Source organism: Pantherophis guttatus, chromosome 7 (assembly GCF_059756535.1).
Source record: "Pantherophis guttatus breed Tessera chromosome 7, ASM5975653v1, whole genome shotgun sequence".
Taxonomy (NCBI): Eukaryota; Metazoa; Chordata; class Lepidosauria; order Squamata; family Colubridae; genus Pantherophis; species Pantherophis guttatus.
Window position 1 is genome coordinate 32,298,994 of NC_142069.1, and position 18,798 is coordinate 32,317,791.

An 18,798-nucleotide genomic window follows, 5' to 3' on the forward strand; every position below is an offset into this window, starting at 1 on the left:
TAGCTAGAAATCCCCTCTCCCCCAATTCTAACTGCTGTCTTTATATGTCTTTCCTGATGGAAGAAAAGAATAATGATATGGCAAACCATCCTACCTTCCGGAAAATCTACTGTGATGCTGTTCCATATCTCTTCAAAAAGGTAGGAATGAGTTTGGTTCACAGTGCTGTCCTGCAGGATAGAGTTAGCTAAAATGAGTAAAACAAAAAGTAATTTGGATATATTCTGTGAAACTATTGAAATCTTTCTTATGCAGTACAGTGAGGTGGATTTGGTGATGTCCAAGAAACACAGTATAAGAATTTGGCTGATGTAGGGAAGAAATGAATCTCTGGGAGCTAAAGGGAAGATGAAACAGAATAAACTTTTTCCAGAGACACAGAACTGGCTTTTAGTGATTAAAAAAAAGAATTATTATAAGACTAAACCAGCCTTCCTCTGCTTTTCCCAGATCTGAGGATGGCTGGCTAAGTCAAATGCAACCCTCAACACCCTTCTGCCCAGCTGATCAAATCCCATCATCATCAAATTTTCATACCATCATGTTTCTTTCCACTTTCCCCATATCTGAGGAGAGAGAGGGGTGGGAGGGAAGGAAAGGGAAAGAGAGAGGGGGAGGGAAGGCAGAGAGGGAGAGAGAGGGAGAGAGAGAGAGAGAGAGAGAGTTTTAAATATCTGGGAAATAATTGAGATATAAGTAGTTGTGATCATAGAGTGGTATGGTGCCCTAATGCTGAAGATACTCACCTCCCATTTGGAAGGTTGAGAGTTCAATCCTAGGTAATGCTAGATATTTCTCTCCTAGGGTGCAAAGAAAAAATATCTGCTGCAAACTCCATGTGGTGTCAGGAAGGGCATCCAGCCAGTAAATACTTAGCTCCATCCAATCGCCCTGACTGTACCCTGAATTAAGGGATTACAGGGTTGTAAAAAGAGAGTATAAGGAGATGAGATCAGGTGTGGGCTGCAGCTGGTTTGCACCAATTCGGGCAAACCAGTTGTTAATTTTTTTACCAGTTCAGAGAACTGGCTAATCCCACCTCTGGCTGGCCCCTCCCCTCCCCTCCCAGGATTCCCCCTACGTGCCCTATGTTGGCTTTCAGGGTGGTGCAGGAGGCCTTCCAGCCCAAAATGGGGCACAGGGGGGACATCGTGGCCCAAAATGGGGCCCAGAAGGCTTTGCATGCCACCCCAGGCCCCATTTTGGCTTCCATGGTGGTGCGGGAAAATAGTTGGGATTTTTGCATGCACATTACTGTGGGGTGAGTTTGAAATGGGGATTTTGCATGATCATTACTGGGGGGTGGTTTTGTGTTATGATTGCTCATAAGTAAGTAGGAACCAGTAAAAGAGGAATGGAAAAATCCCTATCTGTAGATTAGCGTTTTTCAGGCTTGGCAAGTTTAAAATGGGTGAATTTCATGCTGCCTGGGGAATTCTGGGAATTGAAGTCCATGCACCTTAAAGTTGCCAAAGTTGAGAAGCATGGGTCTACACTAAGTTTAGGATTTTCCATTCCTGTTTTATTTAGAATTTGGTGCAATTAAATCAGTTGTGGTTTCATTAACAAATAGTGATTAAAGCAATAAGAACCATCACTGGACTTTTTGTGAGAAACTGAAATTAAAAGTTGATCTGGGCTTTGATGATTAAATAAGGGATTATGGAAATAATGTAGACAAATGTTAATCTTAGAGTAAGAGTTTGATATATTTTTTTACTTATATCTGTACCAAAGAAAATTGGAAGTCATTCTTTTTCAGTTTTCCTTCTTTTCCTCTTTCTTTCTTATACTTTCACTCTTTTTCTTTCCTGAGCCTTTTCTTTTTTCAAATCTGTTTTTTATTTGTTTATCCCTTAGCTTTGTATTTTTTTGATGTATTTGAGGATCAAATACTCAGCCATTATAATTCTACATTCCTTATTTACAGAAATCATATCAAAATTTAGAATGAAATCCACTGGGAGCCATCTCATATAAAGCAGGCTCTGAGTCCCTCTAACCAAAATGTTAGAATATTTGTAGCTCAGGGTTGAACTGCGGGGTCCTTGGTGCTCTCTGAGCTTGATGGTTTTCTTGCAGATGTTTCATTACCAAACTAGGTAACATCATCAGTACTAGAAGGAAGTGGAGTTTGCTCTTATTTTCATATATTAGTGGCTTACCCTCTCAGTGTTGATCAGTTGCTTCACAAAAAGTGTTTTGATTGGTGCCAGGTCTCTACAGTCTCAGGCAGAGAAGGGCTATTCTGCATCTCTCCCTCAAATGTTCTTTAAAATAAAGAGTTTCCCAGCATTCCTTTAGGTACCTCCAACATGCAAACTGTGGTTACTCATCCTAAAATGAATCCTCTTTACCTGGAGCTTCAAAATTTGTTGTTTGCTGGGGAGGTGTGTAGCTAAAAGTCAGTCTACATTTAGTGTACATCTGATTTTGGGGATATTTCTTCATAACGGATACGGAGGATCCTGGATCTGCGCACCTTCCATCGCGTGCTTAAAACGTTTTTATTTCATCAAACTGGCCTGGCCTAAATCTTCTCCCTTTTAAAATTTTAAAATTTAAATTTTAAACACTAATTTTAATTTGTTTAATTATGGGATATTTTAAAATTTAGCCAAATTGTTTAATCTGTTTTAATCTATTTTAAATTTTGTATCTCTGTGTTTTATCTTTTGGCTGTTCACCGCCCTGAGTCCTTCGGGAGAAGGGCGGTATAGAAATTTAATAAAATAAAATAAAATAAATAAATAAATAAATAACCAAACAAAAGTGCATTTTCTCTGCAGTTCACACCACTTGCTCGCTGGATCTGGATGTCACAAAGCAAAGCCCACATGTTGTAATTAACCTCTGCGCCCTGTTTTGGCTGGCAGAGTGCTGCAGGAGGCTGAGTGCTGTCAAGCCCCCTGGCCACGTCCATCCCAGCCACACCCACCCAACCGGTCATTAGGGCAGAGAACCGGTTGTTAAATTATTTGCACCACACCACTAGATGAGATCATATTGTGTATTAAATGTTTACGTTAATTGTAATAAATAATATTTCACTGATATTTCATTTTCATCCCCACCCATTTTTAAAACTTTATATAATTCTACTCCAGTTTTGCAGTTCCTGGCATACTATTTAGGGTATGAACAAACCATCTTGACTTGTTGTTGAAATTCTCATTAGCCACAGCCAGAATAATCCAACAAGGCTTGGGATATCAGAAGAAAATGTGGTTAGAATAACATCTCAGGAACAGAGCCAATATTCCATCCTCAGTAAGAGCCCTTCCTTTTTATGTGCCGACTTCAGATCCAAATAGAAATATGATGAGTGATAGAAAATGTGAACTAGATGTGTGTTTTTATATATATCTGCAGCTTAAATTATTCAACTTTTTGCATGTTTATCCTGTAGGCTCTTGCACTGTATTGCGATATTAAAGTGATAGCTCTCCTCTAATATCTAAGTTGTCAGAATGATAAGGGAGCAGCTTGATCAAAACTAATCAATAAGCTTTATTTGAAAAGCAATTAAAACTTAAGGCTCTGCCCCATTAGATTGAGTTGTTGATCAGTCCACTAATCTCAGCATCTTCCTATAGATATTCACATGTTTGATTCCCATTTGTCACTTTCTCCTATCATCTATTATAGGTACGTGCTGTCTATCCAGCAGGCGGCTGGTTTGAAGAAGGCATGAAATTGGAAGCTATTGATCCTCTGAATCCTGGCAACATTTGTGTGGCTACCATCTGTAAGGTATTGTGAAGAAGCAAAAGTGACTGTAGTAATACAAATATTATTCTTGCTATCCTTGGCCCTGATGGAATTGGGAATTATGTGCTTGCTGATAACACTTTTATTAGCTAATCAGTCTTATTCAGACATGGGTCATCCTTATATTGGACCTGGGAAAGAAAGAAATACTCACTTCCTCCTATGTTGTCATATAGATTTTTCTGCTTTTTTCATTTCTGGGAAAAAAAGTATACCTTAATGAATTAAAAAATGGATTAGCTCCACTATGACTTTTTATTGATAGCTCTTGAGCCTTCTTTCTGGTTGCATTATTAGACTTTCAATTTATAACTTCTATAGAAGGAATGGAATATAACTGGTTTTTTAAACTTTAGGGTGCACCAGACTTTGCCCCTTGACATGTGTAAGTAACTAAAATGTAACTGCAGTCAGTAAACCAACAAAACTGAGACAGGAATCTTTGGGGGATATAAAAAGGGGTGCTGAGATTGTTGAACTCACCCCAGGAGAACTTGTCTTGTTTTTGCAATGAATTTGTAGACACATTTTTTCTTTTACTAGGTATTTAGGAGCCCAGTTTTTCTTTTTTTGTGTGAACTAGGGAACCACTATTTTTAAAGTAGGTTTTTAAAAAGTAGATGCTTAGGCTTCATAAGGTCTTTGGAAGAAAAGTTCTCCATGGAAGAAAATTGAAGAATAAATTTCTCTAAAATAAATGGGATAACATGGCAAGCCACCTAGCTTTGGCCTTTCCAATTATATATCTGCTTCAGATTTCTTCATTTGACTTTGGTGAGGTTGGGAATTGCTACCATAAAATATGTCTTTATCTAATATGTTTAGGTCCTTTTAGATGGTTATCTTATGCTTGGCATTGATGGCACAACTTCCGAAAGTGATTCTGAATGGTTCTGCTATCATGGGTCCCTGCATTCCATTTTCCCTGCTGGCTTCTGTAAGAATAACAATATAGAGCTGATTCCACCAAAAGGTGAGATTCCCAATTTGCTTTTTCTTAGTTTGCTTTTATGGCAAAATTGGCACAGTTCCTTTTTATAAGATAGTTTGGGGAAAAAAACCTTGTCACATTGGACCAGCCTGCCTTAACCTAGTGCTTTTTATGGCAGAGTTAGAGTCCCAACTTATTTGAACAGTGGAAGACTGGACAAGGCTGTTTCATACTGTATTTGTGGGTTTTTCCTTTTGGCATTAAAGACAGAATATGATCAGCTGCTCCTGTACTTTTCTCTTGGAAGGGCAGGTTTGGTTGGAATCCTCTTGCTGTCCTCTGGTTGTTCTGAAGAAGAATCTCTCTCTTTTTTTTTTCACTGCTTTTTTATTGGAGATGGTTATGAAAATGTTTTTGTTCATACTAATATTTCTCTTTGCTCTTTTAAATAATTACTTTATTTTTAAAATTTAATTAAATTTATTGACTACCCATCCTAGCACAAGGTAACTCTGAGCGGTTTACAATATTAAAAAGAGAAAATAATACAAAACCTACAGTATACACAATAAAAAGATAAACACTGAATCCTACCTAAAGGATGGGGAAGGAGGGAGTCAGATGAGTGGATGGGGTGGGGGGCGTGATCTATTATTAATCTGTCCCCATCCCTCCATTGGAGCCCTAAGCCAAGTGCCACAGCCCGATCTTTAAACTCTTGCGGAAAGTCAGGAGGATTGGCGCCGACCTCATTCCAGGGAGCAAGATATTCCAAAGGGCGGGCACAATGGCACAGAAGGCTCTTCTCCTGGACACCATCTACCAGAATACGCTGTCCAATGGGGCCCACAGCATGCCTCCTCTTCTGGCATAGGTGAGATGGGCTAAACCCATTGGGATGAGATGTTCCTGCAAGTAGCCTCAACCAATGCTATGAAGGGCTTTAAAGGTGATTACCAACATCTTGAATTGTACCCAGAAACAAACCAGCAGTCAGTGTAGCTTGTGGAGGAAGGATATTAAATGAGTCATTCTTGGGGCCCCCAAAATTGCCCACACCACCACACTCTGCACTAGCTGCAGCTTCTGAATGTTCTTCAAAGATAGCCCCATGTAGTGAGCATTGCAATAGTTGAAATGTGAGATGACTAGGGATTGAATAACTGAGTGCAGGGTTTCCTGATGCAGGTGAGGCAGCAACTGGTGCACAATCTGAAGTTGTACAGTCACAGTTCCACTTGCTCTTTGAACAGGATTTGCGAGTCCAGAAGAACCATCAAGTTGTGGCCCGATCCATCTGGGGCAGTGCCACCCTATCCAGAGCTAAAAATATCAAAGTACTGGATCTTGGGGCTCCATATAATAAATTCCACAATTATTAATGCTAATCTGTATTTTATAAAAATAGTTTTGGTCTGTATTCCAATAGATTATGTCTTTCTTTTTGTCAGTTATACCTATGAGGATGAAGCATTGATCTTAAAGGTTGCCACTATGTCTTCTGATAATGTCCATCTTTTTCTGATTTTGGTGTGTTAGTTTTTCCTTCCTCTTTCTCATGTCAGAAAACTCCCAATTTCATATTTTAGGATATGATGCTAAGATCTTCAGTTGGACAAGCTATTTAGACAAGACTAGGTCAAAATCTGCACCAGCACGTCTTTTCAATGTGGTGAGTACTGTATTCACAGGCAAGATGATAAAAAAAGTCTCTGTCCTGATAAATAGCAGATAATATTTAATGGAAGCATTTGTGTAACATTCCATTCCCTCATCCCCTTCTTCCTTTTCTTCATGTTGGCTTCCATTTTTATTCACAGTACCAGTCCTTGTGAAAAAAATGTGAATTCAATAGTAACCAATTAAAAATAATATTCTAATTTAATTCATATTCTACTACGAATGAGCCTCTACAGGATCTAGATCAGTGGTTCTCAACCTTCCTAATGCCGCGACCCTTTAATACAATTCCTCATGTTGTGGTGACCCCCAACCAGGGGTGGGTTCTAAATTTCTTTTACTACCGGTTCTGTGGGCGTGGCTTATTTTGTGGGCGTGGTTTGGAGGTCATGTGACTGGGTGGGCGTGGCTAGCTGGTCATGTCACCGGGTGGACATGGCTATGTGTATAGGGACTACTCAGAGGGCTGAAAAAAAGTCATTTCTGACAGGTCCTCGCACTTTTGACTGGTCCTCACACTTATGACCATCCTCACATTTATGCCTGTGCAGCATTCTTAACAACCATGTTACTCATTTCACAACTGCTTCTCTTCAACATGGTATAAGATAGGGCAAAAAACGTAAAATGTGAAGACAGTCGTAAATTCGAGGACTGGTCAAAAGTGCGAGGACCAGTCAAAAATAACTTTTTCAGCCCTCTGAGTAGTCCCTGTGCACAAAAGGACTACCCAGAGGGCTGAAAAATGTGATTTCTGACAGGTCCTCGCACTTTTGACCGGTCTTCGCAGTTATGACTGGTCATCATTTATGCCCATTGTACCATTCTTAACAACCGTGTCACTCATTTCACAACTGCTTCTCTTCACCATGGTGACAAGATAGGGCAAAAACATAAATTGTGAGGACAGTCGTAAGTTCGAGGACTGGTCAAAAGTGCGAGGACCAGTCAAAAATAACTTTTTCAGCCCTCTGAGTAGTCCATATGCATAAAAGGATACAGCAATAGAAAGGGATGAAGGAAGGGAAGGGAAATTAGAATAGGAGTGAAGGTAAGAGAGGGAGGAAGAGAGGAGGAGAAGGAGAAAGAGGAAGTAGGGAGAAGAAGAAGAGGGGGGGAAGAGAAAGTAAGTAAGAAAGAAAAGACAGAGGTGGTAGGTTTGAGGAGAAAGATTGCTGTACAATAAAAAAGATGAAAGGGAAGAAAGCCAACCCCAAACAAATATAAAGATATTAAGATAAAGAATGAATTGTTAAACTTTAAAGAATAAAAGAGAACAAATAGGAATAAATAGCAATAATTAGAAACACACATATAAACATACAACATATTTTCTTTGAACAGAGTATTTGGCCGGTCCACAAATTTAAACAGTTGTAGGAGGTTAGCAGCCACCCCTTTCCTAGAAGAATGAAATATTTTGGGAAATATTAAAAAGGCAGAATATTATATTTCCCTGGATGAGAAATGGAGAAGCATATTTTACAGACAAAGCAGCTCCCACCTTCCTGCCCCCCACCCTTTGTTAATGGGCCAGAGGCAGAAAGTCAATCCTTTGTCAAAGGACATTTGCAACACAATAGCAACAGAAACTAACACAATGGGCCCCATCAAGCCATGTGATCCTGTCCACCATTAAACCATCTTTCCAAGCAGTCTCCATGTTTCCAGTGTCTTTTTCCCCACTTGGAGCAGAACCCAGAAGGATATTTCTTCCAACACAGTATTTAGTCATTTCAATTAAATTTACAATTTCTATATTTCCTTTTTACCATATTTATTCCTCAACTATTTTTTAAAAAAACCAATATTACCCTTCATCCTCATCTCTAATCTTAATCAAATTCAATTTTTCCCTTCTATTCTATATTATACCCCTTCCCATTGTCATCTATTTTTATATCCATCCTCACATTGGTTAATTATGTAATACAGTTGTTTAATACAAATTCAACATTTTAATATAAATCAATTAGTTATATAACTATCTTTTTTGTATATTTATCAATATGAACATGAATATTCCAATTATTTCCATGCAATCCAATTTCTTACAAATCAATTAATTATATTTACCAATAATAATAAACCAAATAATTTCCCCCATATATTCCTCCAAACCACAACTTAACCATTTCTGCTTTCAACACAATATACAATTAATAGTATCTCAATTATTACAATTCCCTAGTTAAATAGAGCTTTTTTTCTTTTGTGTTTAAAATCTTGAACCTCCTCTTGCCCTAAATTTCCCATTGTTTGCAGTTTTGTACCTACCTTTTTTGGTGAGGAAAAAGAAAAAGAAACCTCTCTGCCTCATTTTGTCACGTTGCAGCTAAGACCCTGCTTTCGCTTTCTCTTTTCAGTATAGCTAGGGGGAAAAAAATCTCCTCTTTGCAGCTAGCTCTTTGAAGCCCCTCGGCAAGAATTTAAAGTTTTTTTTCCCTCTAGCCACCAGCTGGGACTCCGGAGGCAGCAATAGATTGGGAGTGGGCGGGGTAAGCGAACGGCAACTGGGCGATCCAGCAGAGGCAGAGGGTGAGTGAAGGTGGGGGGGGTGAGAGAGGGCTTTGGCGACCCCTGGGAAATGGCCGTTCGACCCCCAAAGGGGTCGCGACCCCCAGGTTGAGAACCGCTGATCTAGATAGATAGAACCTCTTCATGTTCAAAATGTTTTCTGTTTTAACTTGATCTCTGGAATTAGTGCATGCCTATTTGCATTTTAGTTCTTTCTTTGATTCATTGAATATTTTGTGTCTAGACCATTTTATACTTTCGAAACCTGTTGATAAATTTTCACAATAAAATTTAATGTAGAAATATTTTTGCAAGGATTTAGATTGCCGGATTTAAAGAATGTATAACATGTATTATGTATTTGCTTTTATCTTTTTAGGATTGTCCAAATCATGGCTTCAAAGTGGGTGCTAAAATAGAAGCAGTAGACCTGATGGAGCCAAGACTTATCTGTGTGGCAACAGTAAAAAGGATAGTCCATCGGCTCCTCAGAATTCACTTTGATGGTTGGGACAGTGAATATGACCAGTGGGTAGACTGTGAATCACCAGATATCTATCCTGTGGGTTGGTGTGAATTGATAGGTTACCAGCTGCAGCCACCAGTGAGTCCAGGTGAGAAAAATAAACAGTTGCATTACTGGATATGAGAGAGAAGCTTCAGCCCAACCCAAACCATATTCTTACTCTACGTAAAAGCTTTGAACCATAGTGAGGGCTAAAGAGGTCGTTTTAAGAGGAGCTAGTGTTGGCAGTCATTTTAATAGGAGCTTCCTTTGGAGTGTGATGGATCCCTAACATATGCCATTTTAATCCATAAACTGTGCTGCACCATCCCTTTTGTGCCATGTATGCCAGTGCTTTGAATCTCAGTGTCATTTCCCAAACAATAAAAATGGTAGTGTGCTCTCTCTCCCCAGTGGAGCCACATTTAGTAGGGCCAGGAGGCTATCCAGACAACCTGCTAAAGGGAGGGTGCCTGTTTCACCTTTAGTCATTTGTGTCCGCTCAACTAGGTAGACCAGATCAAGAAATCAACTCCAAGGAGGCTAAAACTAGTTTTACTATGATTGACAATATTAATAGAATATTGGAATTCTGGGCTCTACCAGACTAAATTTTTTTCTTTACTTTGGTATGCCATTAGTTGCCATTGTGCATTCAAGTAGGATGGTGTCATGTCCTACAGGTAGAGTGGTAGACACTCGTGGTTCTTGGGCTTCCGGGTAACAGTTAAGTGGTGCTCTCCTGTAAAATCTGCAGGGATTAATCCTGCTGAATCTTACATTTCTCTTTGATTCCATGCAAGCTGTTTACTTGGACATCAGTTTTCATGAATTATTAACTTTCCAGTCTATAAAATAAGCTAGATGCAAGTAAATACCTGATAAAGAAATTGGCATTCTCCACACATTCCAGAAAGTGGAATTATTTTGTGCATAATTTTTTAAATTTAAGCAGTGTTTGTAAAAAAGTACAATGGACTATGGTTGGACTACAAGAAGGGTTGAGAGCGATATGTGCTCCTGCATCCTGATGCTCAAATGGTAATTTAATGGAAACTGCTGACTTTTTCCTTAGACTGTTCACTATTTTCTATAAATACTTCTCCACCGAAGAAGTATTATTACATCCACAGAAGTATTATTACATCCACAGAATACTGCCCAGTGGTCCTGTTTAGGGTCACCCAGACTCTCCTTGGGAAGGGAAGTCCAGAGGTCCATCTACAGGACCGTGTGGAGGAATTTTCCATGCATCTGGAGGATAAAATCAGTCAGATTTGTTCCCAATTGGATACCAAGCATTGTGCAAATCCTGTAGAGATGCCAGGGGAGTGGAATTACCCAGTTATCTGGGAATGGCTTGATTTTGTTGGATCTGAGAAAGTAGATAGGCTCCCAAAAAAATGCAAATGCCACCACCTGTGTATTAGATCCATGTCCCTCTTGGCTGGTTAAGTTTTCCCAGTGTGTGGGTGGGTCATTTGGGTGGAGCCAAGCAATGGTGAATTCATCCTTGTTTGGGTGTGTGTTTCAGGTTCCTTTTAAAGAGATACTGAAGAAGCCATCATTGAACTCTACCATTCTGGACAACTTTCCTCAGTCTCCCACTTCCCCTTTTTAGGGAAGGTAGTTGAGAAAATGGTGGCATTGCAACTCCAGAGGATCATAGAGGAAATTAATAGATTAACTGGACCCTTTTCAGTCAGGTTTGATTGTGAATATAGGGCCAAAACAGCATTGAGTTCCACTCATGAATGATTTCTGGTAGGAGTAGGATGGAAGTGGTGCATTCATCCTTGCTCTTCTTGACCTCTTAGCAGCTTTTGAATCCATTGACCAGAGCTCAGTGCTATCTTTGCTCTTTTTTAACATCTACATGAAACCGCTTAGTGAGATCATCCCTTGCCACAGAATGAGGTATCACTAGTATACTGATGATACCCACTTATACATCTCCATCTGGATGAAGTAAGTGAAGCTGTGCCTGGAAACTATGCGGGCATGGATGGGGAACAGTAGATTTCAGCTGAATCCTAGTATGACAGAGTAGCTGTAGGTGGGCCCCTCTGTATCCAGGAGTTTATAATCTTTGATCTTGAATGAGGTTGTACTATCCCAGGCAGACCAGGTGAGTAACTTGGTGGCTCTTCTTGACTCATGGCTCTTGTTCAAAGAGCAGGTGACAGTTGTGGCAAGGAGGGCCTTTGCTCAATTTCATGTTATGCACCACTTATGCCCTTTCCTGGATAGGGAAATTCTCTATTCAGTCACGCATGACCTGGTCAATTCCTGTCTGGACTATTGCAATGCATTCTACAGGAGGCTATCCTTGAAAAATATCCAGTCACATGAGCAATTCTAGATATTCAAAGAAGGTAACACCTTTGCCCTGCAAACTGTATTGGGTGCCAGTTTGCTTCCGGGTCCAATTCAAGGTAGTGGTTGTGACATATAAAGCTCTACATGACATGTACATGACTTGGAGCCAGACTACCTATGGAATTGTCTTCATTCCATTACATCGGCCCATTCTACTCAGTCAGAGAGGAAAGATATGTTATAGATCCTGTCAATTAAAGAATTCCAACTGGCAGAATATCACCCTGAGGAATATGCTACCTCTGGAGGTGAGGCAGGCCCCCACTCTCCTAGCCTTCCAAAAAGAAAATATGGCTCTGGAACCTTGCATGGGGAGCCCAGAGGAATATGTAGCCATGGGGCTGGTTGCACCGTGAGAGCTCTCCTTTCACCTTTTAAACTAATTTTTAACAGGGTTTAATCATCCTTGCCTCCTTCCAAATTCTATTTTTTTAAACTTTTATATGCTGTTTTTACATTTTAGCATTGTATACTGCTCAGAATCCCTCTCTGAGGCAGATGGGTGGTTCAAAAATATGATACAAGAGAGAGAGAGAGACAGAGACAGAGACAGAGACAGAGACAGAGATTCAGATCAAATTTAGTTTACCAGATTTCAGAATGAAAATACACAAAGACAAAAAAACTGGGCTGTGACACAAAAAGCCTGTTCCTATTCTTCTGCTTCAGGCTATGAAATTCTTACACAACAAGTTCCAAACCCATTAAGTTAGTACCTGATCCTGGAAACAAGTGGTAGCTATGTCTGTATATTTAGTTGCTGCTTATTGCTTCTTGCATCCTGTACAACATACCATTCTAGACTACTTCTTCTCTTGATAATAGAACCTGAGTCACCTGCATTTGCCAAGGAGGTTTCAAAGAGGAAGCGAAAACCATATGGAAAGAAAAGTAAGAAGCACTTTCACTAAGTATCTCTGTTTCATTTTAATCACAAGGCAAAACTTGTTAATTTGTTATGCTGAATAGAGCAGGGTCTGAAAGGAAAAACAAGAATCTACCTCAAAATAAATAAGATGGAATGTTTCCCTGGGTCAATTTCTCTCTGTGTGATATTCATTGCAACATCAGTCAGTCAGGGACTATTTAGCAGGATCTGGAATGCAATCAGGGCCATCTTAACAGCATTATGGGCCCCGGGCAAAGCAGTGTACTGGGACCCCTACGATAACTACTCGAATAAAAATGTAAATGGTCGATAAAATTAAATATATATTTGCATGTTAGTATTAATAAAAAATGCAGTAAAATGTAATAAATATGTTGCTGTATTTATATCATACAAGGTGCATTGAAGGGTTAACATACACAGATTAGTATGGGGCCTCTATGCTCGTGGAGCCCACTGGAAAGTGCTCCTGTGTTAAGACAGCCCTGAATGCAATGCCTTGTAATTATAGTAGACCCTTGATTTAATAAATTAAAGAGGAAAAGAGGTATACATTAAAGTTCAGTGTCCATTAAAAGGCAAAAAGGATTTTCAAGCCCAGAAATACTCATACATGAGAAGAAAAGAAATTTGAACTGCTGTGGAACAATAGGCAGTGCAAGCTACGGAAGCACTATGCTGAAATTGATGGCAAATTCAGCAACTGCAAGCAAGGCAAGTCAAAGCACTTAAAAAGCCAAAGCTAAAAGGCCACATGGGGATTTAGGATCAAAGTCTGGGGGGTACCAGTACCAGAAAGATCCCCTAGTTATATGGACTCATGCAGTCCAGGACTCAGAGGAACTGGTGAGCAGTGGACTGGACACCAGGGAGTTGTGCCACCCAGTGCCTAGTTTGCTGCTTGAATCCACATTCTGGATCCAGGAGATTTGTCCATCAAATCTCAAGTCAGATAAACCAAGTTCTATTAGATCAAAGGTTTATTTTATCCAGGCTAATCATTTAACTAAGCCACAAACATGCCCTTTTTTCTGCCATGTCCTCATGATGTTGCTTTTATCTCATCCCCCGTCTATACCTATTATAGCTAAAAGCTACCAATCCCTATATTTAACTTACCCAGTAAATCACAAGCATGGACATTCCCACTTGCTGTTATTATTCCTGTGGCAGGTTAAGGTTTGCAAGTGGAGGCAATAAATTGATTTTAAGGGATTGAAGGACTGATGGATATCACTAACTCAGCCATGAGGAACAGTCTTTATATGTTTTTGTGAACCTTCTTAATGGTTTTCTGAGTCAAATTCCGAATTGGAAGAATTGTGTGTGTAAAGGTTTTACATTTTCCCCATTCATAAGGAGGCAGTGAAGTTTTGCAGGCAAAGACTTCATGTTGAAACTTTGATAGGAAATTTTTTGTAAGAAATTCTGGAAAGGAACTTCAGGATACCTGAACCATACCTGTTCTCATGCAGGTATTGCTGAACCACAATTCTTAACTTACCATGAACAGTGGAGAGAGATGCTGAAAACTATTAAGTACCATTGAAATGCAATGCTGATTCTGAACTAAATGTTAGACTTAGTGTGAAGCATTTTCTTATGCTGTTCATCAGGATTCTTTTTGTAATTAGATTGAGAAATGTTTAAGCCACAAATTGCCTGTTTTCCTTTTTTGGGAGAATCTGCAATCTCCCCGTCATATAATAATTTATCCCTTCCACTACAGTTGTTGTAGCAGTTTTGCTATTTGATAGACGAATTACATACTAATTGAGATCTGCTAAAACCTTGCTGCTAAATTGATACTATGTGTAGCTTGGTTAGGTGGGAAATATGCATTCAAGATTGTGGAAGCATCTTTGTTCTATAAGAGCCTGCTAATTGCTTAACAACCACATATCAATGAGTATAAAATTATTGAGCTTTTCTCTGCAGTCTGATAACATTTACAGGACATCACAGGATGCTTTACTATGAGTTTCATACCTTAATTTTCTGATGGTCTTTGTTTGCACCTTGTGGCATCTGTATCCTATGTCATGACTAATTAATTAATTTGTCTCTATCCCTCCTCGTCAGCATTCAAAATGTAGGCTGGGAATGATATCTAGAAGAAAGAACTTTTTTCTTATAGCTATAGATGCCACAAATTAACTCCGGGCCCTTATAGGTGCAAATGATAACTACTGTTTTACTATTATAATGGACACTAGTTTTACATGCTTAAAGCCTCAGCTTGCTCCCACTGAAGAAGTATTTTCAACTAAGCCACCCAGAGTCACCTTGTTGTAGGGGAGATGGATGTATAGAAATTAATGAACAAACAAACAAACAAGTTGGAGGGACCGGCTACCCAAATGTTCATAGATGTCTCCAAGGCATTTAATAATATTTATGTTGTTTAGTTACCCAAGCAGATATATTAAATATATGTGTCAGTTTCTAGTAATTATAATTTTAAAATGACCTTCAGTAAGATTTGTATCAATGTGATTAGTTTAGACGTATGATAGCTTAGTACACCTGCTTCATTTGTCTCATAGCTGAGTTTAGATTATTAATCCTTATTGAGGTAATCAACCAGGATCTCATCTGTATCATTTCAGCTGCATTTTGGGAATCACTTCACATTATTTGCTTTATATTTTCCCCCAGAATTGTAGATTAGTTAACCATGAAAAACAATCATGTTTTATGTGCGGATATTTTACAGAAAAAAAATTGATATAAGTATCCCCTCCCTGTATACAATTGTATAGCCCTGATACAACTGAGCTGCTATGAAGTCTTTGACAGAATTGTGAGGTGGATGTATGATTGTTTTTATTCAATTTGCTAAGGAAAAAGGATGACTGCTAAAGCCCGTTCCATCAAAGAGGCAGCTAAGAAAGTGATCATTCCAAAAACAAAGGAAGAAACAAAAGTTACCAAAAAGCTGCCTACTTCAAAATCAAAGGAGGGAACACCAACTGTTTCAAAAATTGAAGCAACACAAGCTAAATCCAAGACGTCTTCAAAACTACTGCCTAAAAGTAAGGAAAAGGATATAGTGCTTCATTTCTCCAATTCATAAACATGAACAGGAAGAGCGTAGTCTTAAGAAAATTGCTAACATGCACATTTCAACTTGCTTAACTGCAGGCAGTTTGGGAAAGTTTTCATGGACAGGTTTGCAATGTAACTTGTCAGAGCTACCGTGGTATAGATAGTTCTCCACTTACGATTGGTCACTTAGTGACTGTTCAAAATTACTACAGACTTTGATAATGGGACTTATGACCCAGATTCAAAGTTATGATATCCACCCTGCTCAGTGATCATGTGACTGCATTTTGGGTGCTCAGCAACCAACCCACATTTATGGCCATTTGCAGCACTGCGGTCACATGACCGTGATTTACAACATTTTTGCCAGAAACTGGTGTTTACTTCCAGTTTCCTACAAAAAATGCCCCATAGCAAAGAATGGGCTTACTTAACAATTGCAATATTAGCTTAATGACTATGGCATTCACTTAACAACCACCACAAAAGAGGTCATAAAATCAGGTGCAGTCAATGGTGACTTGTTTTATGACTGTCAATAATAACTCCAAAATGTCTTCACCTTAAAGATTTATTTTGATTTTCTTTATATGTGGACAATTTTGAAACCGGCACTGTTGCAAAAATACAATTGCAAAAAATAATTTTCAATGTAGAATTTGAAAATAGACACTTTTACTTTAAAACACTAGTTTGCTAAAACTTTATGAAGAAAATATTGAAATCTTGTGGGGAGTTATCTCATGGCTCATGTAATTTTGTTTCTCTGGATGAATTGATAAACAATAACATGTGAATCTAGAAATATTTTTGCTTGATGTTTAGTTTTCCTTATCCATGTATGAATAGCGACAATTATTTTTAGGAATAAAGGTTATCAATAGCATTTTGTTCATGTGTAAGACCTTTTAGATTTTATTCTGTAATTGTAATTTTTCTGTGTTTCCTAGCCTTTGTTGCTGTGCAGGTGAAAGAAGAAATGCTTGAAGACCCAAAGGTGAGGATTGAAACTCCACAACGTTCAGTGCCAGTGAAGGATGAGGACATGGATCAAGAAGCTCCAGCACATTTTATGACTGGCTGCCTAAAAGATGAAGGCATGGAACTAGAGTCCCCAGAAATCCCTAGAGCAGATGAGCAGGATGGCAGCACGGACGTTGAAGCTGCAACAAGCCTTGATACACTTGGCTGCTTAAAGGATGGGGTTAAGGAACGAGTACCCCGAGCAAAGTCTACTGCAATTGCCTGCTTAAAAGATGGGGACATAAAAGCAGAAGCAACAGTGAGCCCAGTGCTCATTAGCTGCTTAAAAGATGAGGATGTAGACTAGAGGTTCAAGCAGTATAAATATCAATGGTTCTGCAGAGCAGTCCTTCACGAATCAAGGAAAGTGAATTGCTGACCTCTTTGGACTCTACTCTAGCTTTTTATGTGATATGATCAGCCTATGAAACAATTATTAGAACATATATTCTATCCCATCATGTAAAAATACAGGTCTACAGTGCTGCTCTGAATACTACTATGGATGAATTTCTGCATTATAAAACTCTGTGGAAAGACAGGGATATGTTACAGGGCATTTGTAATTTGCCTGACCACAGTCATCATCACTATTTCGGTCAACAGTGGACTGCCTCCGAAGCAAGTTATTGGGCTGGTACTCAAGAAAAGTTTTCTGCTGAAATAAATGGCAGATCAGGAAAATGGGTAAAAAAACTGAGGAGCTCAGTGTCTTACTATGAAACGGCATTTTTCCAGCAATGCAAATTTAATATGAAAGGGGCCACATAGTTCACAATGTCTATCTCTGAGGAAAAGATCCACTGATCCCATTCAGTGGCAGGCTTGTGTGGTGGAAAACTCCAAGAAGTATCAGGATTCAATAATTGATTTATTGTTTCAACAGTTGAAAAAGCAGCACACAGCATCAGTCTCTTATGACCAGATTAGCCATGGGCAAGAATGTCAAATTTACTTAGATCTTACACAGAAGACAGTTTAAGCATGCACATCTATAAGGACCCCAACTTATAAGAGGGAATTACTTTACATCTGATAAGGATGCTAGATAGGATGGATATCATTCAAAAGATGATGATACTATCAGTATTACAGCCAGTAGTTGAAATGTAATATCTCAGCTTTTGCCAAGAAATTAATTGTTATTCTAACAAGCTGACCCTATGTTTAATTGTGGAAGGAGGAAAAATAAGTCAATCATTTTACATCCTTAAGCCTGAAATGTCAACAGCAGCATAAATTCTGAGAGTATTTGGGAACATGTATGAATCATTTAGAGAGCTACAAAGAATTTTAAAATCCTACAATCATTTATATAACTACAAAGGATTTTAAAATCCTAAAATCCATGAATATGAATCCATAGGCAGTATTTTCTATTTCCTGAATGGAGGAGAGTTTCCCAAGTCAAAATGGGGAGATCTTAGCTACTGTCAACAGAAGCTCTAGGAGGCCTCAAATTATTTGGAAGAGTTTTCATGAGGCCATAATTTTGGTTTCCCCATTCTATGATCTAGCTCTGTGATAGAGAACCTGTGGTATGCAGAGCCATCTCTCTGGGCACCCGAGCCATCGCTTGTTGCTCTTCCGGGTTGTGGCGCGCTGGCCAACTGGTCTTCACACACACGGGAGCACCAGAAACTGGAAGAGCAGCTGGCCGGTGCGCATGCGTGTGCCAGAAACCAGAATATCATCTTCCCAGGGTGCACATGCACCCCGGGCAGCTGCTCTTCCAGTTTCTGGCATGCACACGCGCTCCCGTTTTGGCACTTGATGCTGAAAAGGTTCCCCAACACTGCTCTAGCTCTTTGATAATGTTGTTTGCCTTTCCCTCTACTATTTCAACTTTGCAATATGATTTTTGTAGTGTGACCAGAGCTATAGGTAGTTGTCCAAATTTGGTTACAGCATAGATTTATCCAAAACATCATTCTTCTACACCAGGAGTGTCAAATCCAGCCCACAGGGTGCTTTCATCTGATCCACGGAGCCGGCCTGTAAACAGCAAAGAATCAGCTTGCGGTGCCTCTGCCAGCAAAAATGGAGCTCGGGGAG

The 18,798-nt window shown here is 39.2% G+C and overlaps 1 protein-coding gene across 3 annotated transcripts in view; it reads left to right on the forward strand.

Annotated features, from left to right (window-relative positions):
* Positions 1-17,440, forward strand: part of L3MBTL2 (L3MBTL histone methyl-lysine binding protein 2) — a 52,301-nt gene extending 34,861 nt beyond the window's left edge. For all 3 annotated transcript variants that reach the window (XM_034403370.2, XM_034403369.2, XM_060694584.2), the window contains 8 exons: positions 64-140; positions 3,649-3,753; positions 4,597-4,744; positions 6,292-6,374; positions 9,279-9,513; positions 12,609-12,674; positions 15,516-15,707; positions 16,671-17,440. In XM_034403370.2, coding sequence (XP_034259261.1) covers positions 64-140; positions 3,649-3,753; positions 4,597-4,744; positions 6,292-6,374; positions 9,279-9,513; positions 12,609-12,674; positions 15,516-15,707; positions 16,671-17,050 — 1,286 coding nt within the window. In that variant the 3' untranslated portion in view covers positions 17,051-17,440. The remainder of the gene's footprint in view (positions 1-63; positions 141-3,648; positions 3,754-4,596; positions 4,745-6,291; positions 6,375-9,278; positions 9,514-12,608; positions 12,675-15,515; positions 15,708-16,670) is intronic.
* The last annotated feature ends 1,358 nt before the right edge of the window (positions 17,441-18,798 follow it).